Source organism: Protopterus annectens, chromosome 7.part0, assembly GCF_019279795.1.
Source record: "Protopterus annectens isolate FY-2018-M chromosome 7.part0, PAN1.0, whole genome shotgun sequence".
Lineage (NCBI taxonomy): Eukaryota > Metazoa > Chordata > Ceratodontiformes > Protopteridae > Protopterus > Protopterus annectens.
This window is the reverse complement of record NC_056739.1, coordinates 754597157-754622991: the sequence shown is the minus strand read 5'-3', so window position 1 is coordinate 754622991 and position 25835 is coordinate 754597157. Positions and strand designations below refer to the sequence as shown.

Here is a 25835-nt window from a genome sequence, read left to right as displayed (position 1 = left end):
CACCAGTTTTGAGATGAGAGAGCTCAGCCTCCAGTTTGGCTAAAGAGTTGCATCTCTCACATATATTTGAACCTGTTTGGAGGAGGAGGATTATTGAACCCAATTCAGCTAATGCCCAATTAAGCAAACAATCATTTACACGAAAAGTTTCCTAGGGAAAAAATTACTGGGCCAGCACACAACCATAACAAGCTGTTGCATTTAGCATTTTACTTTAAATGAAGACAAGACAATTCTTCCTCTCTTTCAGTGGTATTTATTACACATGTGTGGGAGCCTCATGGAAAGTACCAGGGAGACTCCCTGAACAAAGGAATACATAAGCTTATATGCTGGTAATACTGCTGACAGTACAAAAATATAAACTAGACCAATTAAATTAGTACAAAAGACAATTAACCAATCAGTGGTTTACCCGTAGGCTTAAAGCAGTTCACATTACTACATCTCTAGGCAGAAGAAGAAAATCTGATGCACTTCCATATAAGGCACATTTCCTGCTTTCAAACAGGCTCTTGTTTTTTTAGTACTTTTCCACTATTCACGGTTTACTCAGAGTTCGCATTACAAAGTCCATCTTAATGCATGCAGATCGTCACATACTCCATTTCCTTAAGCACATACTTTGGCCGTTCATATTCTACAATCCCCCATTTGATGCTGTCTAAGCATCACCATTTAGTCTATCATACATTTGCCCTAAGTCTAACATAACCATGTGGCTGGTTCCTTCAACATTGTCACACATTTTTATTTCATCATCCATATTTATGACTGCAGGCATATAAAACTTTGGCACCTTTTTAGTAGTTTTAAAAGACATTAATTTCAAAATCAATGCTTTGATTAAAAACACAACAAGAAAGGCAATAAGAACTAATACTGCGATTAATAAAATTAACTTCAAACTTCAATAGTCCACCTCCCCAACCTGAGAACAGGTTGGTTAACTATGCCCATGTTGAGTTATCGACCTCCTTGGCCTTAGAGAGTTCGGAGACTTTGTGAATGAGTTTGAGATGACTTTCAATTTTGTGCTGATTGTCAGGAATAAACGTACAACACTCATCCTGGATTAAAGCACAACTTCCACCTTTCGCTGCTAAGGTGAAATAGAGAGCCATAAGGTTTTGGAGGACTACAGCTCTCATAGCAGTCAGTTCATCAGTCACTAGTTCTAAAGCAGAAAATGTGGCATTGCTTAATACTTCAAGCAATTTGGACAATTTTCTCAGTTCCCAAATTGATTTTACTGCTCCGTATGCTAGAATTATACCAGCCCACAATATGACGTCATCACCCAAGTCCATATGAGATAGTCCTTTGGTGCCAGCATGAGCTAAGTCATGATAAATCCATGAAGCGTCAACTCTGCCTACCAGATTGGCAGGGTTTTAACCTCTCGAACATTTTGAATTTTTCCTTGAGGTAAAGCAGATGTATGTTGGATGGCTGGGACTAAATAACCTAAGAAACAGCTACCAGACCAGTTTTCCAGTAGCCATTTATAGGCCTTTCTTCCGCATATAAAATAACAGTCCTGCACCAGGGTGGTAACGTTTGAAGAATGGTCACTGCCCATAGTTATGCCATGGAATATGGCAAGAAATACTAGATTGCGAGAACCAAGTAATTAGGCATTTCTCAATGTCGGCTGAATGTCATCAAATGAGACTCGACAGCCCGAGGCTATGCGGATTCCTTCTGTGTAATTGCACTGGTATTCAGTTGTTGTGTTGCAGACACTTTGTCCCATTTTTTGACTCCAATGATGTTGACTTCAGTAATTTCATCGGAAACACAGAGTGCCATTGCGACAAAGAGAAAGTTGTAATGCAATAGATTTACTGGATGTAATGTTAGCAGTGTTGTCGAGTAAGCTAGTCCATGTATCAATGATACTTAGTGGAGCCGCAGCCAATGACAATTCCCCCATGTACAGAGGGAATGGCAGTGCAGATCCAGCAGTTAGAAACGTTGAATGTAGAAGCATAAACATATTTGATGGCTTGGTAGGTGTTGAAAGGTGGGTGCCAAATAGCTCGCTTGGTGTGATGCGTCGATGAAGCAGGAAATAAAAATGGCCACATTAAAAATAACAGTACAACAAGAATGACCACCAAAATGGCTGTCCAATATTTTTGTGGAAGTGGTTGTTGAGTCTGCATAGTGTCAGGAGTTTGGAGTTTTCAAAAAGGTAGATGTTAGGCATCGTCAGGTACTGGAACAGTTCTACTTCGAGTATGAGTAGCAATGGGAGGAGAATCTGGAGTTGAAAAAGATAAAGGCTGTTGGTCTTCGGACAGCATAACTTTTTTGATGTGTGAAATGTGGATCCAGGTTGGAGATCCTTGCAGTTGCACAGCAGATGACGTTGTCAGAAGAACTAGGAAGGGCCACTTCCAGTGTGGCTGGAGCGCTGTTTTCAAGAGAAGGACTTAACATAAACCCAATCACCTGGTTGTAGGGCAGATGACAGGAAAGGATCTGGAAGATGTTGAGCAGCTGCTACTTGCCGATGGTGAAGCTGTAGGAAGGAAGCAAGAGATTTGCAGTACAAGAGAATATCATTATCAAATGCATCATATTCAGAAAGGGGTGGTAGTGCTGTCATGGGCATACGCAGAGGGCGACCCATGAGAATTTCATGTGGAGAAAGACCCTTAGTAGGATGCGGTTGTGCTCGCATAGAAAGTAAGGCTTGCACCCAAGTTAAGCCTGTTTCTGAAGTGACTTTAGCAAGTCTAGTTTTCAAGGTCTGATTCATTCGTTCAATAATACCTGATGCCTGTGATCTATACAGACAATGAAATTTCAAAGTGATGCCTAACATTGTACACAATGATTCAACTAACTTAGCAGTAAAATGCATTCCACGGTCAGAGTTTATTTGACAAGGAACACCAAAATGAAGTATCAATTCATAACACAATTTTTTTGCAACTGAAATAGCATTGTTTTTAGCACATGGGTAGGCTTTTAACCACCCCGAAAAAAATATCAACAACAGTCAAAACATATTTAAAACGAGTACAAAGTGGGAGTTCAATAAAGTCCCACTGTAAGGCACAAAATGGTCCCATTGGTTTTGGTACCGGTTGAGAGGGAGCCAGAGTGCCTTTTGAAATATTATGCTGTAAACAAATGGAGCATGTGCTCAAAAAATGTTGCACAGAAGCAGAAAGTCCTGGAGCGAACCATTCCTTCTGGATTTGTTTGATTAATGCTTGTACCCCTACATGAGCTGGCAAATTATATGCTTTTATAAGAGAATTTAACATAGATATAGGGCAAATTAATCTGCCATCAGGATGCTGCCAGATTGAATCGGAGCGGTTGAAACAACTTTGGGCCAGCCATGTTTTTCTTTCTGATTCCGATGCTTCACTTTGTAAAGTTTTTAAAACAGTAGTGTCAAAAGTAACCATTTGTAAGATAGGCTGCAGAAATTGTCCCTGAACAGTGTGTGAAAGAGCAGCCTGTTTGGCAGCCCAGTCAGCCAAATTATTTCCCTTGGCTACTAGGGAGTCATTAGACTGGTGAGCTGCACACTTGACAACAGCAATTTTAGAAGGTAATAATAAATTGTGCAAGAGGTGATCAATATACAGGTAATTTTTAATCGGTGCCCCAGAGGATGTCAAAAACCCCCTTTCCCTTCCGCAAGGTACCAAAATCATGAACAACACCATGGGCATAACCTGAATCAGTATAAATGGTAACAGATCTGTCTTTGGCCATTTTACATGCATGCAAAAGTGCCACTAATTCCGCAGCTTGTGCGGAAATGCCGGGTGGTAATTGTCCAGTTTGTAAAACCTCAGATGGCGAGCAGAATGACCATGCAGCCTGGAGTTCACTAAGATTATTTCGTAAACAGGACCCATGTACAAAAAGAACTCAATCAGGATTAAGCAAAGGAACATCTTGCAAATCTAACCTGGGAGAAAGAACAGTGTTAACTACAAGCACACAGTCATGTGGTTTGCCCTCGTCACTAGTTGGAATCAATGAAGCAGGATTTAGTGGTGGGCAATGTGTAATTTGAACAGCGGGATTACTTAATGAGCTTAACTCATATTTAGTGACGCGAGCATTAGAAAGATACTGTGTTTTTGTTTTTAAGGGTAACGCTTGTACCGCATGAGGTACTGCTAGTATAGTGTCATGTTCTAAAGTCAATGGTGCTGCCATAGCAATCAAAACAGCAGCAGCTGCCACCGCTCATAAACAGGGTGGATAGCCAGAAGCAACAGGGTCTAACTGAGTGCTGTAATATGCTATAGGTCGATAGCCCCCCCCCCCCCATGCGCGCTTGATCAGGTAGGCCCAGGGCAGTCTTGTTTCTTTCACAACAGAAGAAAACAAAGGGTTTAGAATAATCTGGGAGCCCCAGGGCAGGTGGGTTTATCAGTGCCGTTTTAATAGCCTGAAAGGCGTTTTCATGTTCAGGGGACCAAGACAGAGGGTCTGTGACTTCCTTTTTTAGAAACTGTAGCAGAGGGGCCAAAATTTCTGAAAAATTGGGCACCCACTGTCTACAATAACCTGCTAGACAGAAGAACCCCCTGAGTTGTCAGGGCGGGGGGCAGTCTGAATGGAGGTAATTCTACTTGGAAGTATTTGACGTAAACCCAAAGAAATGGTGTCCCAGGTATTGTACCATTTCTTGACAGAACTGCAGTTTAGATTTATTTACCTTAAAACCTTGTTCAGCTAAGAACTTTAAAACTAGAAGTGAATCCTCTATACAAGACTTAGTATCTTGTGAAGCTATAAGAATATCGTCTACATATTGGACCAATACTGAACGTGGTGGTAACTGTAAATCCTGCAGTTATCTGTGCATCTCTCTCTAGAGAATAAGGTTGGAGATTCTACATTTCCTTGGGGTAGTCGGGTCCAAGTATACTGTTGGATCTTTTAAGTGAATGCAAACAAATACTGACTATCTGAATGTACTGGGATAGAGAAAAAAGTTGATGAGATATCTATAACCGTAAAACAACATGCTGTAGGTGGGATACAGCTTAAAATCGTAGCTGGGTTTGGTACGATTGGAAAAACAGGCAAGTCAGCTTTATTGACTTCTCGCAAGTCTTGCACAAATCTGTAAGCTTGTTTACCAGGTTTCCTTACCGGTAGAATTGGAGTATTACATGGACTTGTTGTAGGTACTATAATTCCTTGTTGTACCAAGGCAGAAATGACGGGGACAATACCAGATGTAGTGGTACCCAAGGTAACTTTGCTCTGGGTTTTAAGGTTATTTTTATAGGAGTGGCTGAAATCAGAAACCCAACATCATTATCATGAGTGGTCCATAGATGAGAGGGTAATGAATTTAAATGCTTATTTTTATCGAGGTCAGACTGCATACATATTGTTTGCAGAGTGACAGTTTCATCTAAAGTAGCCAAAATACTGTCTTGTTTATCTGAAGGTACTTGTAAATATACTCCTTCAGCTGTGCAGAAGATGGTTGCTCCCATCTTACAGAGCAAATCTCTCCCCAATAAATTTAAAGGTGCTGAGGGTCCCACTAAAAATGCATGATTGTCTTGTAAAGGTCCCAAAGTTACTGGGACGATTTCTGAATATTCAGTAGGAATACCAGAGACACCTACCCCTCTAGTTGTGTTATTGGAGAGGGGGACATTTATTGCTGCTCCGCCAGCTAACATAGATTTGGTTGCTCCAGTTTCAATTAAAAATGGGTATGGTTTATTTTTGACAGGGAACCTTCATTGTGATGGCTGCCGATTGGATGGGGTCCAATTAGAATTCCACTGAGATGACGTTTCAGTGGGTGGGGCAGGTTGCTCAGCCAGATACGGACATTCATTTCTCCAATGGCCTACTTGGGCAAAATTGAAACACTCGTCTGATTATTATAGCTTTGGGGTGGGGCTGATCGTGTTTCCTGCCAGTTTTGTCTATTTTGGTTTCCTGCCCCTTGGCATCCACCTCTCCCTCTTCCCCATCCTCGTCCTCCCCGTCCACGCTGCCTGAAGGCAGTACACATCTGAATCTGCACTTTAACCAATTTTTCCTGTAAGTCCTTTTTTCCTGTGCTAAGTGGTCGGAGAGGTATTGCACTTGTGTGACTAATTCATGCAATCCAAGACTAGGCCAGTTTAAACATACTTCCTTTAGCTTATCTCATACTTGTGGGCGTAACCAGTCTATGAAGGCAGTCGACAATCCACTCTGTGCCAGCACTTCGGTGGGTTCTGGATAACCAGAATTAGCCTCAAAGGCTTCAATGAGATGATTTAAATACTCGTCCACAGGTTCGTCTTTTTTTTGAAGAACTAACTTGATTTTGGACCAGTTGGGTGTGGGTGGGACTATTACTGTAATAGCATCTACTATACGCTGTCTGACTGCTTCAAACCCATTATCTCCTTGTGCATTATGTTTTGGAATCGGAGTAGGGACATTAGCATGGTCCAAAATTCGTTTCATCAGATTAGCCGGTATGGCGTACTGAAGAACTGCCCTGACTTCTTCTATTGTAGGATTTTGTAAACAAATATGTCCCGCCAGCACACACTGGAACTTAGCTGGATTAGTACGGATAGGCGGTAGTGATTTGGTAATGGCTTGAAAATCAACTGCCGACCATGCCCTAGGTACTACAATGGTCAGTGGTTCCTGTGCACTTCTAGAATGGGCTGGGTTAGGTACCTCCCTCAAAGGTAACAATCCGTCGTCATATGACGACTCCGATTCTGAGTCTGGATTAAATTCATCTGGCCCAAAATATCCATCCCCACTGTCAATTATAGCAGGGAACTGGCCAAAATGCCTTTGTCGGTGTAAATGTCGCTTCCCTTTTCCTTTATAATAGGGTTTAGATTTAAAGTACATTACAGCTTTTGCTTCTTTGAGTCTTACTATGAGTTCTTGGTCCCTTTTTTATTGCTCGTTTCTAGATCAGATTCACTAGACTGACTGTCCGCAGCTTGTTTTCTCTTTTTAGTGGTGGAATCTGGCTGCTGTGTTTTGGCTCCTTGTTGAGCGAGGGGGTGGCTGATACTGCGGGGTGCAATCGGTGATGCAGTCGGTGGTGGGGGAAGCCAGGCATTATCGTCTTCTGATTATTCAGTTATTTGCGATTTAGCTAATTCCTTTACAGGATAAAGCCCCTTAAAGGGTGGGTCCTTCATGCATTTACCGTTTACTACATCTAAATTACTAGCAGTGTGTTGTAATTCCCTCAATTGCTCTTTTAATTTTTGCTGATTATCTTTTAGACTACTAATAACTGAATCCTTTTCTCTTTCTTTCTCCTCTGTCATCCAATCATTAAATGCTGCCCAGCACAACCCTGGTATTCTTCTCCCTTTTTTCCTTAACTTTCCATGGAGATTAAGCAAAATATTTTTATTAAAACTACCATTTTCTGGAAAGGCAAGTTTACTATCACCCTTAGTGAGGGCGACCCACTGACTTATAAACATACAACTGTCCCGGAACACATGAAAATACATATAACCAGCTGGTGTACCTCTTTCTGGCTCCTTTATGGTTCCCACACTCGCTCCCATTTTCACACAATAAGCTGTACTGTATTTTTACAGATTTAGCAAACGTCGTTTTGCAACAAAACGCAACAAAATTTAAAACTCTGCAAAATGGGGGGCTTTGCCTCTCACACCCCCCAATGTGGTGGGTTTTACCCCCACCCCCCCAATCTATATGATACCAACTCTGAGATCGCACTATAGTGGGAAAAAAAGCAAATTCCTGATCATGGCCAACCACGTCCTTGCCCTAGGAAACTTTTCGCTTAAATGATAATTTGCTTAATTGAGCTTTCGCTGAATTGGGTTCAACAAATAGCGATTCGCTCAATTAAGCATTTGATCAAGTGATATAGACTCACGGGAGCATACTACTTACAGTGGTTTACGACCTCAGGGGATGTGAATGAACTGGTGAACTCTCTGAACTTGGACATGCAATACTGTGCTGAAGCTCTGGAGTCAGAGGTCATGCCTAATCAGGCAGAGCCATAGCTGCCTCATCTAGGGCACTGGGCTGTTCCCTGGATGCTTGATTGATTAAAAAAAAAAAGAAATTATTTTAATAGAATTATTTTAATAGAGGTATTTTTATGTTCATAGGTAGGTACTAGGCTATCGGCCCGAGGGCCTACATAAGCCTAACCAACAAGGTTCCCTGGCTTATGCCACACAAGAAAGTTATTTTCCTGTGCCCCTGTCGAGCAGAGACACAAAAGTGATCCCCGGGGTGTATTTCCTATTTCCCATCCACTCATCAAGATTTTTCTTGAAGAGTGCTAATGAAGAACTTTGCTTGACATAGATGGGTAGCCTGTTCCAGAGTATGGGAATTCTCTGGGACAAGAATCTATCCCTCCAGCATGTCCTGTTTATTGTGGTGACAAGGTTTAGGTCCCTAGAGTGTGTAGCTTGGAGGGAGTGGGATTTCTTCAGGTGTAGCATATCCAACAGCTCTGGGTTTGGCATAGCTTTATATCTCAGGCAGAGATCATCTCGGAGTAGGCGATATGCTACGGAGTAAAGCTGGAGTTTTTTGAGACGGTCAGTGTAGAGCATCTGTTTGAAACCAATAGTCCTGTTTGTGAGGTACTTCTGTGGCCTTTCCAGCTGCTGCAGATGTCTTGTGAGGTACATTCCAAAAGGGGCATTGTACTCTATAATGGGTCTAAAGAGTGTCGAGTAGAGGAGAACAATGACCTCTTTTTTCCTGGATGAGAACCCTTTTATGATGAGGTGTGCCATGTAGAAGGACTTCCTGACTTCTCTGGTGATGTGACTATCAAAGGACAAACTACTGTCCACCTGGGTTCCAAGGTCTCTTATCACACATTCAGTGTTAAGTAGACTGCTGTCTACGTAGTAGTTCATGGGCACAGAGTTTTTACCAAAGGGGATGATAATGTACTTTTTGGCATTGTGCTTGAGGCCACGGCTCTGACACCAGGCATCTGTCTCAGCAAGGCCCTTCTGTAGGATTTCCACATCATTTGGGGACTCGACTATGGCTCCTAGTTTGCAGTCATCTGCAATCTTCATTAGCCAGAGGCCTTATGTGTTAGCTTGCACTTCAGAGAAGTAGATACCAAACAGGAGAGGTCCCAGGACTGAACCCTGTGGTACTCCACTTGTCACTGGTTTGAGGTCAGATTTGGAGTGTGCAACTTTTACAGTGTGGGTTCTGTCAGTGAGCCAGTTGGCAACTTATCTTGAGACGTAGGGATTTATACCTAATTTAGTGAGTTTAGCTATAATTCCAGAATGGGGGATGGTGTCGCGGTGTGAACCACCTTACCCTCATCTACGGCTTTGGCGACTGCCTCAAAGAAGTCGATCAGGTTCAGGAGGCATGATCTGCCTTTCACAAACACGAACTGGGTGGGATCCAGAGTTTGGAGGTTACCGATGTCTTTGTTTATGAGTTCCATGATGATACCGTTCCATGGCCTTGCAGATCAGGCTCGTCAGGCTAATAGGGCGATAGTTCCTGGGATCAGTGGTGGGCTCCCCCTTTGTGGAGTGGGATTAACTGTTGCTGTACTCCATTCAGTGGGCACAAAGCCTGATGTGAGGCTATGATTGAACATGGTGCTTAGGTGGGGAGCCAGTTCGTTCTGAAGTTTGTGTAAAATGCAGCCTGGGATGTTGTCCTGTCCCATGGATGCTGTGTTTTTGGCTTTAGAGAGTGCAGCTTTTACCTGTGTAGTTGTGATTACAGGGACTCTGCATTCTTCCTGTATAGATATGGGCCCTTTAGGGGGTGGGGGGGTAAAGTTAGCACTGAACCTATCTGCCAGGATGTTGGCAATATCAGTCGTGCTGTTGTGCTGAAACTCAGAGCAGATCTGGGTGTTGCCATTGAGATTCTTGACATAGCTATAGAATGCTTTGTGGTTGTCCTTGGCGACTTTGTTTTCATAGCTAGCTTTGGAGGATCTTATAAGGGATCTCAGCTTCTTACTGAGCTTCTTACTAGTTTCTTACATACACTTGTGTATATGTCTTTTAATACTGGTTTTGGAATTGTAAAATTAGGAGCTAGTTTTTATTTTTATTTATATTCATTTACATTTTCATTTTTTATTACTATGTTAAAACATTGCAATTTTTAAATTTTTTAAAGGAATTTTTGCACTTTACAAGTCACATGAGTCATGTTTGAAGCTCTTTTATAATTCTAGGGAAGCATAGAGTTTAAAGAGTGTGTGTTCCTTTAAAATTTTAATGACTAATTTTGTTTTTAAATATCCACTAATCGGTGAAGATGTAAAAGGAAACTGTGTACCCGACATTCTGATGAAGTCTCCCGAGAGAGACGAAAGTGCTTAATTCTGGTTATTTATTTTTTGATTTTTAGTAAGTTAAATAAATATACTTTACGTATTGAAATTTTCATACTGGTAATAGATAATTTATATGGTAATATGACAAACGTTATTTTTGGTCTGTTCTTATAAAATTATGGTTTTATGGAAAACCGTTGAGGATTGATGTCACTAAATAATAAAATACTTCAACTTCAGACTTCATATCCTTCAGAAATTGTATATTAATACAAAATCATTTAGTATAGTTACTGTCTATGTGTATGTATCTATATATATATATATATATATATATATATATATATATATATGTGTGTGTGTGTGTGTGTGTATGCGTGCATGCAACATTTTAAAAATGTTCCCTATTTTGGGGCCTTTGCTCCCCCCCCCCATTATTTTGTCTTTGTCCAGATTTCTTGCGCTTACAATTTGAGAGATATGGTGCCAACCAATGACTTTTTCTCTGCAGATTAATGTTTTGTTTTTTTCTTACAGTTAGGAGACACTTTCCCTCCTGGGGCTCAAAAAATATTTGTTCTCACTAATCAATCTTTTTAGATCACAACGAAAATGTTTAAAAACATACTATTTTAATAACCCTCTACACCTCCTGCTATATAACAGCTCTGAGGTCTCACACCATTAAAAGGGCAAATTCCCGTACTTTACTAGCTGTAAACACACCATGTTTTGGACTTTTTGTGACCTTGTCAGTACAGTGTAAGTGGATTATTTGGCTGTACTTTAGAAACAGAGGGCTTAAAACCCAGCAGATGTCCATAAGCATTAAGGTGTCTTCAAAAATATACCAAGCAGCTTCAAAGGGGTAAAAAGTTTTAAACTATTCAGAAAAACTGCAAGAAGGACTCAGACAAGCTGGAGTCTTCACTGTGTAATAATTTAAACCTCCTGTAGTGAAGGTCCATGATTTGATTCCCTCAGCCTTCGTTTGCCTTTTGTGTGACTTAACCACACAGTACTCAGAGGCAATAAGGAAACAGGACTAGTCTCTTCAGTGGTCTCCTGAACCACTTATCTAGTAACTACCTGTGAAAACTAAGTGGCTAAGAGGGTAAGCTTGGTATTTTATGAGGACAGTGTCTGTTATCACTCTAGGTTTTTCCATAATGGAGAACATCATCTTGTAGGACAGACATCAGTGAATGTGTGATTTTCTTGATATCTGTTATCTGCCTATTTCATTACAAAAGAGTGCATCACCTTGGTAGTCAGACATCAGTGAATATATGATGATATAGAAAATAATGGTGAATTCCAGCTGGTGAAATATTTCCCAGCTGTAGGACCTATTGAGGAAAGGACTGCTAGTCAATAATGAACCTTTACAGTAGGGTATTCCACTCAAAACTGGTAAGCTAGTACTTCAAATGAGTGGATGAAGGAACAGGCAGCATGAAAAATTCAAAATATAAGTATGTTTATTTAACCATTTAAAAAAATGAGAAAACAATAACCAGAATGATGTGCTTTTGGCTTTCTTGAGAGACTTCATCAGAATGACAAGTATGCAGTTTCCCTTCCCTTTTTATCTTCACTTAATTAATTAGTGGGAACTTAACAAAATTAGTCATTAAAATTTTAAAGAAACACACACACACAAGTTAAACTCTGTGCTTCCAAAGAATTACAAAAGAGCTTCAAACATGACTTGTGACTTATAAAGTGTTAAAATTCCTTTAAAAAACTTTCAAAACATTTTAATGTTTTAAACATCATAATAAAACTACTTAAGAAGAAAAAATCCAGGACTATGCATGATCTTACAGTTCCAAAACCATTTATAAAAATACTTCTATGAAAATAATTCAAAACAAAATTATTTTAATAGCATTATTTTAATAGAGGTATTTTTGTGTATGTATGTCTTTTAATACTGGCCTTTGAATTGTAAGATCAGGAGCTAGTTTTTGTTTTTAGTTATATTCATTTACATTTTCATTTTTTATTACTATGTTAAAACATTGCAATTTTTTAATTTTTTTAAAGGGATTTTTGCACTTTACAAGTCACATGAGTCATGTTTGAAGCTCTTTTGTAATTCTAGGGAAGCATAGAGTTTAAAGAGCATGTGTTCCTTTAAAATTTGAATGACTAATTTTGTTTTTAAATATCCACTAATTAATTCAGTGAAGATGTAAAAGGAAACTGTGTATCTGACATTCTGATGAAGTCTCCCAAGAGAGACGAAAGTGCTTAATTCTGGTTATTTTTTGATTTTTAATCAGTTAAATATACTTTGCATATTGAAATTTTCATACTGGTAGTAGATAATTTATATGGTAATATGGCACACGTTTGTTAAGACAGCTCCAATTAAGGAAGCAATTCTTCTGAGCCATGATCTAAATCACCTAGACATGGTAAAGCCATGTTAAGTTTAATTCTATTAGCTGCCAAAAAAAAAAACAATTGCTGGAAATCAAAATCTAAACTAACTCCATTTGAAATAAACACACACATGCACACTTACATATATTGAATACACCCATCATCAACACCCTATGTCAAAACTTCATACATCGACAAGCAACTATGCATGTGCCAAGAAACATCGTCACATGAAGAAGAAAAAAAATGCAAGCAAAACTTTATGCAGGAGGGCAAGCCTCCCTGTGCCACCTACACCTGTTTTGATTATAAAAACTAACTCTGTGATTGCACAAACATGGTATAAGGGCATATACCCAAAACCCGGGAATTGTTCTGTCTCAGACACCTGTCAACCAACTGTTTAGGTGATCATAAGTGGTCGACTAAACAGCTTTCACCAAACACATACTCGACAAATGGGATGGAACCTTATGTATTTGTGTATGTATAGGGTTCCATCAAAACAAAAAAATTGTATACATACACACACAGATAATTTTGCATAGTCAAAGCACAATGCCTGAGTGGAAAGGATGATTCCATTTGTCGGTATATAAGAGCTCTCTTAATTTTGTTGAATTTTTTTTCACTGAGATTTTGCCCTTTTCCCTGTGTTAATTTAACTATGGAATTTGTAATATTAAATAAAGGATCCATGGGGGCTGCAATCCCTTCCATAAAAAAGTAAAAAAAAAAGAATATTTTTCAGTTTTGATGGATTGGCATTTAGTGATATTCTTAATCCTGTAAATACTTTTGTCTACCACAAGCACCTTTGTCTGAGTAGGTGTTTTCCAAAAGAATTGTTGTAGGTACATGCTCCAACATTACTTATGTGGTAACCTTGTACTGCGGCATGTCAGTTCCAATGCTGGCCCTCATAGGGGTAAAGAGCCACTATGGAAAAAATGACCAAACCAGTGCAACTTCTCTGTAAGGTAAACCCAAATGTCTTGATTTACTTAAGCAGTGGTCTGTACCTTGCAAATCACCCTTGATTTTGAGTATCTTACAGAACCTTTTGATGTGTAATGGCATTGTAACATGTTTTAGATACCTGAGTAAATAGATATTAGACTTTTGTGTTGTCTCTATGCCATGGTGAAAGCAAAACTGTTCCCAAAAGACCTTATTAAAAGTAATTTATGGGCATATTAAAACAGATATTAATGGTTTAATTTTTCTATTCTTTTTAGCTTCAGTATGTATGTGCTCAAGATTTGCATTCGTTCGGAGAACAGAACACCTGTAGTTCATCCTCTGATAACCCTGTGGGTTTAAGCCTTTCCACTGAGAAGCAGACTGCTGTGAATAGACATATAAACTTTAATTTATCAGAAAACGAACAGTCAAAGAAGGCAGTAAACAAGGAAAGCTGTGTACCCTTGGTTCTTGAAAACCTGACAAATGGTAGCTCTTTGAGTTCACAGTCAACTCATAGCCACAGAAAGGAGTTAACACAAGAGACTGTCACTGAGGATTCTGAGAGGCTGTCTGTTCCAGGCAACTTGAGTGAAGCTGGACTTTTGAATGTTGTTAGAGAATGTTCAGATCGAGAAGCTATGTACACCTGTCAGAACTCAAAGCCTGCATTCCCTCAAGCTGTTCCTCTTCAGCCTGCTATCCAGCTGACCTCTCAGAATGCAGCAGTGATTGGTGGAAGCAGACCAACAGAGCTACCTTTGCGCAGTAGCTTGACTAAACTCCACTTGGTAGTAACTGGAAAAGCCTCTGAGGTGCACAGTACTCAGGAAAGTAAGCTTGATCCTGTGGAGACCAGATATGCAGGTGTCGCACAGCAGCATTTGGCTTTTCAAGATCCTAGCAGCACTCAAAACCAAAGTGTTGGGGCCTTACTGCCTCTGTTGCCCAGCAGGCCAGCAACTGATCTCAGCAGCTTGTTCAACCACAGCTTCATGAGCCAGCAGAGCTTTTTTCCTCTGGAGCCTCATGTAGATGAGACCACGATGACAGGTATTTTTGGCCCTGTGGCTAAGATGTTATACTTGTTCTATTAAGTTATACTTGTTCTATTAACTCATTTACAGATGAATACTCTCCAACATGAATTAATGGGGCATTCTGTATGCAAGTTGTGGATCTTAATACTCTTGCGGCTGACTAATAGCAATCCCATGTACGATGGAATACCCAATTATTCTTTCTCATTTGCCTTGTAATATAAGTGGTTCATTCCAATACCAAAGCTTATAATATTCACAAATTTGTTTCTAACACCAATTTAGTAATACAGATATCTTATGAGCCAGCTTTTTTCTCCATATATATGTCCCCATATTCTAGTACCACTTTTGTCCTTGGCCACTGAATCCACTTTCTTGTCAGTCCATACCTTTGTTGAAGTATTTCCCTACTCCTCCTGGGCTTTAAGCTCTTCTAGCAATAGGAATTCAGCTGCTACCACAAGACTGTCCTGTGTTTTCAATTTCTGGTAATGGACTTTTTTGCTGTTACTGTTATAGTTAAATTAAATGTTCAACATATGCAGAACTGTTTTGATTGACCATAATACCCTGCCCCCCAAAATAAATATTTTTATTCATTATTATGTATCCCCCGATACTTTCCTCAGTAATGTTTCTGTATCCTTTCTATACTTTTCAGGTTTTCCACATTCCCAAAATATGTGAAGCCATGTTTTCCATTCACCAGTCAGATATTATCAGCAGTCAGAATCTGACTGTGGGAAAATTTTGCATATTTTATCCAGTCTGTAAAAAAAAAAAAAAGTCATTTTCACCCCCAAAATTATGTATTTCCTTAGTCTTTGTAGCTATTTTCAATAGCCATGCCACTTTTCTCCAGAGGGTCTCACCAATTTCTGATGTTCTTCACATTGATCACTGCTTCAGTAGCCGTAGCTGTATGGGTTATATTCTGCAACAGATATAACAGCCAGACAACTTCCAAAGCTTCAGGGAGCCTTCCACGTGGCCAAAGTGTGAAGCAATTTTAGCTAAGCTGACTAAATGACAAGTTTCAGTGCGAAGCCCTTCAGAGTTTTACTGCTGCCGAAGAGTACACTCCTCTGAGGCTTTTGAAGGTGGAAGGTCGGCTTGTGCTGTTCTTTGCTTGTAAGATAAGTTCCCTTCAGGGGGAAAAAATCTTCCATTTTCTTAAAATTTGTTAATGTTTTACTACGTTTCTCTCCAGAAACATTTATTTTAAAGCTAAGTACATTGTTATTTAATGCACTGTCTCGAGATTGTAATGCTCTTTTAAACACGCCACTCGTTTCTGTGTCAGTTAAAAAATGGTGTAAATAACTGAAAACATATTTTCTGTGGAGAAATTTTTTTTTTTACATTGTGGAGCTTCCAAATTATTTTAAAGTGATTTTTACTGTGTTCTCTTTGGTCAGAAAAGTAATTCTTGTGGACTGGTAGTTTTACTGATATTTGCACTTTTGTCTTCGCGGCACTATTTTTGGCTTGAACATAGAACAGCTTACCAGTCCACGGTTGGTCCTTCTTCCAGCCACAAAAAGAAAAAGTTAAGCAAACGGCCTTTGCCACCACAGCAAGCTAGCAGTTTGCTTCAAACACAGGTGGGTGACTCTGCTTTGGCCTTTTGTTGTACCTCAGACCACTCGTCTTTTGCTCCAGTTCCTTTGGATGCAGCATCTACAGCCACTGTGGACAGTGAGTTAGCTACATCCTCTGTGACTGTTGCAAGTAACCTTAGTGGGGAAGGGAAAGCCATTCTTGTAGGTCCTGAGAGAGGTAACTGGGAAGGTTTCCCATTATATCAGAATGCTGTACCCATCCCTGAGGAAGCAGCTGCTGCCATTAGTAACATGGTTGGCCCCGTTTTTCCCTTTCAAAAAGAAACAGAAAACCAAGCAAGTATCTACTCCTCCTCTAATTTCTTTACATAGTAGTAGTGCACTAGGACTGGCTCAGAGTTTAATTCAGCATATTGATCCTTCTTGTAAAGTAAGACCTGGTTAAAAAAAGAGAGAGAGAGATTCCTCTTTTCCTGAAGAGATTCAGGATTTTAAATTTGAATAGGAAGATGCAGGAACGAATTCAAGGTTTTGTCCTTAGCTTTCCCATTCGGACTCAGAAGAAAGCTCAGTTTCTGATTCTCCCTGTGGGGGGGCTCTCTTTCTGTGAGACTTGCTAGAATGTCCCAGTGTTTTCAGTGAGAGAACACTGAGGTTTCTCAGTCCCTCAAAAACACTGTGAGATGTTACAGAATGGTTTTTCTAGAACATACACCCATTCCTCCTGTCCTGTTTGTTCAGTTTTCCTGATAGTTGGCTAATTATCCCTAAAAAGGCAGGTAGGATGTATAAAGTTCCTTAGTGTTTTAAATTATGCGCTATTCAAATATCTGACCCAGCAACTATAGCCTTAGCTGATTCAACTGCTGCTGCTAAACACTTAGTTAATTCTTCCAATCCTACTCTTTCTAATAAGAATGAGAAAATTATTTATAGGTTTTTATTCTTCTGCATGTGTGATTTTTCAGAATGTTGAATCGTCAGGCTCATATGTTAATGTTTGTTCTGACAAATTGTGAAATTATGAGGAATGTTTTATCTACAGCTTCTTCTTGTGAAGAAAAATCTAGGTAAAATAACTTGGTTTCTTCCTTTGCAAGTATTGCTACTCATTTTTTGCAGTGTGTGTGTATGACACTGTTGATACTTCTTCCAAGGCTATGGCTACTGGTACAGTTTGCTTGGCTGCATTCTCAGAACCTCCCAGATGATGTAAAAATGAGATTTTAAATTCTCCCTTTCATAGAGATTGTGTTTGTCCCTCTGCTGCAAGGATAATCAAAAATAAGATGAAAGAGGCAATCTGATCAAGGGAATTTCTAAGGTTTTAAATAGTGTCAACAGAATGCAGGTAAACAGACATTTAAGAAGAAATGGCAAGGGGATTCCAAAAAGTTGTTGTCTAAGATGAACATACCATAAGTATGACATTCGAGTGATCACTGTTGCAGTATCAACTCCCTCCGTCTGTCCCCCTTGTTTTTTATTCAAGGGTGTAGACATTTTTTTTGTCGCTAGTATCATCCTTTCAGGGCTCAGCCTCCATCTCTGTGCTGACAGGAGAGCTCTGAATGGCTTCCTGCCCAAACTTGTCTTTTAGTGAGTTCATCTCAAGCTACTTGATAGTTTAGGTGCATGGAAGTTATCCTGAAGCTTTGGAAGCTGGACAGCCATTATATCCTTGACAGGATGTAAACCATATAGCTAAGGCTACTGCAGCTACTGCAACAGTGATCCTTCAAATATCTACAGTTGCAGTTACAGTTACAATAAGTTCAGCTTACACAATTGTACTTTTTCACTAGTCCTTCCCATTTTTTGCTTATTTTTAAAAAAATGCTTCTTCCTTTAAACAAGCTTAGGCTTACCACAGTGCTTATTAGCCCTTTGCTTCCTATTAATCCCTGTCTTAAGTTCTGTATCCATTTAATCATTTGAGGTCAGTTCTGTACATAGGTTCATAAGTGATTACTAGGTTAACAACCCCAGGGCCCTTTTTAATCCTAGCCATGCTTCCCAAATGTATTTGACAAGTTTTGATATCCTGACAAGTTTTAATATCTAGGGTTATTTTAAGCAGTGTATGTAGGTGTGTGCATTGGTGGTCACACATTTATAGTCTACCTGTCTACTAGAGACATAGATGCCAAACTAGGGGTGACTGTCTGATTCACCATCCACTACAGGTGCAAATTACACTTGAATTGGGTTAGGAAAGAGCAGTGCTTCATATGAATGGGTGGAAAACGTATTTCAGAGACAGGGTAGTCTCTGAAACAAATACCGCTCCTATTTATGTTGCAGTCAAGTTTTAGGTCCCTAGATATTGGGTAATTCTGATGCTATTTGTTTTTCAGATGTACAATAGGTCCATGAGAACGGGATCAGAGAATGTTTTGTAGGTCAAGCTTAGATTGCCTCTCAGTAGTCTGTAGGAGACTGAGTACAGGTGTAGACCTTGAGGGAGTCCACGTAAGATATGTTGTTTATGCCCTGTATTCTTTTTGTGTAGAATCACTGTGGACACTCCATTTGCTGTATATACCTGGTCACGTACATACCAGAGGGGGCGTGGTACTCCATAACTCGGCTGATGGGGGCCTTTTACAGCAGAACAATGACATCATTGAACCTATATGCCATATAAGTTGCTAAACGTAGATGTATTTTGTTCTGCTGTAGACACATAATGGTCAAAAATCAGTTTGTCTATATGTGTACCCAAATCCATGATCACACTGGGGCTACTCTTGGGTATTTATTAGCAGTCTTCCCAAAAAATGCCATCATGCATTTCTTGTCATTGATTTTAGACCATGGCTCTGGCACCAGTTATTAGTCTGTTAGGCCTTCTTCTAGGGTATTTGTGCCTTTGGGGGATTTCTGTGACTCTGTATAGTTTGCAATCATCTGCGAACTTGGTCAGCCAGAGACCACTGACATTGGCCTTGCCTTCAGAGAAGTAGATGCCAAAAAGGGGTGGCCCCCACAGTGAGCCTTAAGGGACTTTGCTAGTTAATGGCATCTTCATGGAGATAAACAACACTATCCTAACTTCTTGGGTCCTATATGTGAGCCAGCTGGCTATCCATTGGATAAAATATGGGGTTTACACCTAATTTTCTGAGTTTGTGTACAATACGCAAAGGGAAAAGTGTGTGGAATGCTTTGGCCAGGCCATTGTAGGCAGCATGCATCATTTTGCCCTTGTCCATTGCTTTGGTGACCTTGTCAAAGAGATCCACCAGGCTGAGTAGACATGACCTGCCCTTGATGAAACCAGACTGGGTTGGATCCAGTGTCTGAAGTTTCCTAGGCAATTATTTATCATATTCATGATAATTATTTGCCTGGGTTTGCATAGAAGATGAGTCAGACTTGTGGATTTGTAGTTTCTGGTCCATAGATGGCAAGCCCTTTTGCAGAAGGATGAGAGGTGCAGTCTTCTATTGGCTTGGCACAAAGCCTGTCTGGAAGCTACTGTTAAATAGTGATTCTAGTGGCCGAAAATCAGCAAGTGCGCGTACAAACCACTAATAAATCCCAAAAAGTAATGCATGTTTTATTAGGCACAAGAAGTGACGAGCAGGAAAATAATTTCATTTGTTTAATCCAAATCCAAACTACACCAAAGTAAATAAACCATTGAGCTTAACAGCTTTCATCTTCCCAATGCATAGGAATTCTTCAGAAAAAAGCTTGGTCTTGTTATCCAGTTCAACAGTTAGTTCCAAAAGATCAACAGAAAATGTTACTTTATGTTTTTACATATATTTTCTGGCCAGAAAGACTGTCCATGGAGCCACAAAGCAAGACAAAAGATGTCCGTGAAAGACAGAGTTAAGGAGGGTATCCCTGAAGTCAAGAGGGATGCAGAATGTGTCCTGTATGTTCAGATCTAACATACTGTAACTTACCATAACATGCATTACTTTTTGGATTTATTAGTAATTCTAGTTGCCTTCATAGATCATATTTCATGCTACTAAGTAGGCATCCTGGAAAGTTATTGGGGCCCATCAATGCAGTGTTCTTGGCTTTGGAGAGCTCATTGAAGACCTGTTCCCTGATGGATAGTTGGGGGAGTTATGGTTGAGGGTATTTCCTAAGAGGTGTTAGGGGGTTAAAATTGGAGCTAAATCTTCAGGCTCGGTGTAGGTGGCTCCATTTACCATTAGGTCAGCACATTGTTTTGTACTGCCTTTGAGGTTGCAGACATTATTGAAGACTGTCCTGTAATTGTACTTGACCTGGGAGGCTATTTTACCTCAAATTTGACTTTGATTAACTTTATTAGCCCTTTGATTTGCTTGTTTAGATTAATGAGGGAGTTTTTGCCTTACAAGGTATTAAAATTCCTTCCTTTTGTTATATAACCAATTGATGCTGTGGTTACACCAAGGTTGGCTTGTTTTTTGACTTTGTCCTGAGCTTATTCTGGGTAGGTACAGCTTTCTCTATACAGCCATTGTCATGATTATACAGGGCTTCTACAAACTATTCCAAATGGGCAGTGGTGTTCTCAGAGTTTGGAGGGCTTGAAAGTTTTCTAGAGTGTCACTTAATTGCAGGAAGTTTGCCTAGAATAATTCTTAAAAGTTCCATAGTTAGCTGGGGTCACACATTTTATTTTTATTTCAAAGGGAGACAGCTGACCTGACCAGTGAGTGCATTACACACTGGGGGATACAACATAATCCCAAGTTTGTGAGGACCAGGTCAAGGATGTTAAGGTCCCTAGTGGCATATGGACTAGTTGGTCCATGGTGCTTGTGTCTACAAAGTCCAAGATTTTCAGAGCCTGCATGTTTGGGGCTGTGCATGATTTCCAGTTTATGTAATAGTTGAAGATGTCCATGCATATGGTGTTGGGTTGAACAGGGAGCGTCTCCTTTACATTTAAATATGTGTTATGGGTTTCATGAGTCATAGATGGAGACCTACAGCTTGTAAGGGTATGACATGGGATTTTCCCTATAGTAGTTTGGACGTGGAAAAGCTGAAGGGCACCATACTGTGTGACCAGCCTTGAGGTGTGTTTGTTTTTGATGTAAATTGATGGGTGTGAAACAAATTAGTCAACTTTACTTGTCTCACTGAACCTTTATAAAGCAGTTTTTTTTTTCAGTTTAAGCATGCTATATTTCCCACTGCATTGGTCCCAGTTAATAATAGCGAGACTTTGATTTAAGTCATCTTTTTTGTGTGTCTTGCAGTAGAGGTGCTAGAAACTTCCTCCTACTAGATCTAGAATGTCTCGTTGCTGGGTCATTTTCTAATATCATGTCATTCCATTAAACTTGATATTCACGTTTTTTGAATCTAGCATAGAATGTCAGTAGGACAGATTGATGGTATATGGCATTCCCAATCCCTTGGAAGAGTTAACCTTATCCCAAGTATCTCTCTCTCTCTCTCTCTGCCTAAAGAACTCCTTCATCCGTCTTCAGCTTGCATCTATTGTCTTGTGAATTGTATAGAATATGTGACTTAAGATATCAGTGTATCACTTTAACACAGATCATAGTCTAAATGCAATATTTTCGATTCCTTTAAGTTTCTTTGTAGTTTCTCTGTAATGTTAGCTAATGTTCTCTCTGTATCCCAGTGCTAACCTGTCTGTTGCCAGTTTCACTCCCAGGTACCCAATTTCCTTCTTTTCCCACACTTAAGGTTTTTTAACTTCATTTTAAGTGTTCATGTAAGATCTTCCACAAAGTAGCTTGACTGTAGCACAAACAGAATAAACTTTCACTTCAGATTAGGCGGAGCATTATTGACAGCACATTAACCAAGATTTTGTGCACTGTAATATACTGTTGCATTTTTTTTTTTTTTTTTTTTTGGTAATGGAACCAAGGAGTATAGAAGTAGTTTTCTGGGATTAACAGTGTGCATATTTATAATTCAAACTGGTTTAACCCTTTTACTGTAGGAGTCGAGAAGTCAAGATACCAGATGACAATGCCAAAATGTCAGATGCCAAGGTAAATCACATTGATTTTTACATTGATCACTGCTGCAATCATAACCTTCAGCAGCTCAACCGCAGATGACATTTGATATCAGGCCTAACATTTAGTGTTTTTCACAAACCGCAGATGACATTTGATATCAGGCCTAACATTTAGTGCTTTTCACCCTCACCACTTCCCATCTGGCCTAAATTTACTTTCCCAAGGATGTCTTCACAATGCAGATATAAAGGGGAACAATGCCCCACACCATCTTTAGTTCCTTCTTGTTATAGTACGGTATCCGTTTCCACACTGCATGAAGGCATCATTCAGTTCAATGGTTCTGTCTATGACAACCTAGAGCTGGGCAGGTAAGTACAGAGCTGAAAATTATATATTTTTCATTATTCTGTTGCTGTTCCTGAAAAATGTTTCTTTCTACATTGTGTTCTGGTGGTAGATATCAGTGATGTGTACTCCCCTCAAAAGGTGAACACATGTATATTTAAACTGCAGATTCCCCGTGGAAGACTTTCATCCCAGTTTGTTTTCCTACAATGTATCCTGTTTGGTGCCAGTTTAGCAAGAAGATCTTAAGAAGAAAGCCAAAAGTTCTCTGAGCCTATTTTGGCAAGCAGAAACTGGAGTCCATTGCTTGTCAGACGTTTTTTACCTCAGAAAATGTCCTTTTCGGGCATTCCTTGTAAAAAAAAAAAAAAAAAAAAATGAAACTGAACAAAGAGTATGACTGGGGATGTCACAACCATCCTTGCAAGTTCTTCTGGATCTTAGGGCATTGACTACTAAAGATTCTTGCCCATTGCTGCCATCTCTGACTCCACCCCTCTGAAGGCCACTAAACCATCAGTCTTAAGCATGTTATCCTGGGCCAACAGTACATTAGCAAATATTGAATCAGGCAGCCGTTCCCAGGTGTTTCATCTGACACCCATTCCATAGTCAGACTAGGGGGAAAAAGGTATCCCTGTTGTGCTGGTAAGAGAGAATGCCAAAGTTTTAGCATGATTTGTTGGACTATAGGCAGTGAGCCCCAGTGCCTGAGCTGGAACCTCCAACCATGTGGGAGAACCAATCATCCAAGGTTTAGATGTGCAACGTCTTGCATTCTTTCCCACTGTCTGATAGTCAGATGCAAGTTGTACCAAATTCCCACCCAAGTTGCTTGTCAAGATCAGCAAAACATGTCCCAGAACTTCTTCACCTTCTGCTAACACTTGCATGCTAATTCAGCTTGGACATCTGCCTCTGCATTCACTAATATGCCTCAAGATTTCCTCCTTTTGGGCTGTGAAGATGTGGATCCTACATCTTCTGGTTCTTCACCAGAAGCTGTCTCATATGGAGAGAACCTTGTGATGTTGTCTATCTCGCCTTCGTTCTTGCTGGTTGGGATCGGAGCTGATCCTCTGCTCTGACTCGGCCATCTTCAATAGCTCGAGAACTGTTTACTGGCTCGAGGCTACCCCTTATCCCATAATGCCTAGCGATAGCTACCCAGATCTCATTTGCCACTTCAGCTGCGAGGGTAGTTTTTCTGGTTCAGGCTATATTAATATTTTGTGTAAATTTTCTCTAAATTTTAACTCTTCTAGTTTATTTTTCTGTTTTATTATTAGCAGTAGTGTAGTTACCATTGTAGTTAACTGTTTGTTCTATAATTTCCCTTTTTTGTAGAACTCATTTAACTTAGAGAGTTCTTCCCACCCCTCCCCCCTTTTCCAGGTTAGCCGTTTAATTTAGAGGCTATCCTAGTACTCTTAAAATGGTATTTTTTTTTAATCTATATCTCTTATCTATATCTTCTAGATATTACTTGTGTAGCTTTTTTGTAGGCGTGCTTTGTTTGTAAAACTGAATATTGTTATTCCTTGTTGGTTGAATTTATTAGTTTCCATTTTTCCAGTACAGCATGTCCAAGGAAGCTAAGGTTTCTGGGTTTAAGAAGTGTGACTCATGCTGTCAGAAAATGTCTCTGAGAGATGGGAACACTTATTGCGTCTATTGTTTAGGCACTGTGCACCCGCAGGACTCATGTTCTATTTGCCATGCCTTTAGTCCAAGAGTCCTGCACGAGAGGAAGAAAAAGTTGATTCTTAGGGGTCTGTTAAAACCCCAGGATTCACCGGCCAAGAGTTCACAGCCAGTGAAATCCCCCAAGTCCTCCAAGCCATTGGCTCCACCTTTGGAGCCATCTTCGGCACAGGATTTGCCTTCAACGTCGGTTCTGGCTGGCACCGACAAGACAATCTCCCCGTCGGCTCCATCAGAGGCTTTGGAGCCGTCGCGGAGCCACAAGAGACTGAGGTCTCCCTCCTTAGAGTTGGTGCATTCGTCTCCTCTGTCTCCTTTACTTCAAAGCGAATGTAGCCACCAATCATCTCACTCCTCTCGATCCTCTAGGCTGTCGGATCATGATGTGGAGAGAGTAGTCAGTAGGTTGCTAAAGTTGCAGGCACTAGCTAAATTGTTGTCCAGCCCTCCTCATCAGGTATCGGCTCCGTCCACTTCTCTTGATGTTCTTCCTCCGACTCCTTTGAGTTCAGAGCCGGAGTTCGTTGGGGTACGAGTAATGGAACCGTCGGCTCCAATAACTCTATCTCCTTCGGTTCCAACGTTGGCTCCGATTCCCTCGGTGACAACTTCCATCGAGGGATCTGGGCGCCGTGGCTCCCTCGTCGGCTTCGAGGGGGCGAGTGGCATCGGACCCTTGGCCAACCCCGTTCTCCCTCTTGGAGATTGGGCGCAGGTGAGCTCGGCCCCAACATCGGCCTCGGAGCCGTCCCCCTCGGTGCGGAGAAAGAGTCCAATTTCTTTGAAACCAGAGCTTTCTCTGCCTCGTGGTGAGGGCGCCTTTGAGGTTATGCAGAGTGTGCTGTCCCCTCTGTGTCAGATCCACTTTCAGCCCTACAGGCTCCGTCCCCCGTAGTGCCTGTGCCAACCTCTGCTCCTCCTCCAGACCCGAAGCATAGGGAACCGATGCTCCAGGACACCCCATTGGGTGTTTTCTCCTCTTCCGAGGCCTCCCGTGAACACTCAGAAGAAGTGTGAGAGGAAGCATATTGACTCCCCTGAGTCTGTCACTTCTGATATAGACTTAGATGATTCGGAAGGGTCCCCGAGGTCCCTCTCTGAAGATGTTTCCTTTTTGGACATCCTGGAAATGCTTAGGCAGAGGGGGAACTGGAATCCCTTAGCCCCTACCATGGATGAGTCTGTATTTCTGGATGCTTTTGGTTCCCTATCTTCCACCTCCTGGGTTTCTCTGCCTTTCGGATCCACTCATGGCAGTGGTGGCTCGAAAGGCTTGGTCAGCTCCGGATACAGTGGAACCAACTTCGAGGAGACCTAGTAAATTCATTACAGCACCCCAGGATAAGAAATTCCTTTCTAAAGGTGTTCCGGTTGATGCCATGGTGGTAGCAGCAGTCACCAAAAAAGAGTTAGCGGAGACCTCTTCATCTGTCCATCCCCCTAACAAGGAGTCTAGGACGATGGACAGATATGGGAAGCGAATGTTTGCTTCGGCGACCTTCTCCATGAGGTCACTGAACTACACAATCGCAATCTGTGCCCAGCTAGGCATTGC

At 40.6% G+C, this 25835-nt stretch overlaps 1 protein-coding gene across 1 annotated transcript in view; it reads left to right on the top strand.

Annotated features, from left to right (window-relative positions):
• Positions 1-25835, top strand: part of CNTROB (centrobin, centriole duplication and spindle assembly protein) — a 1846056-nt gene that overhangs the window by 963455 nt on the left and 856766 nt on the right. The window contains exon 13 of the mRNA XM_044077286.1: positions 13942-14719. Within this exon, the coding sequence (XP_043933221.1) occupies positions 13942-14719 (778 nt within the window). The remainder of the gene's footprint in view (positions 1-13941; positions 14720-25835) is intronic.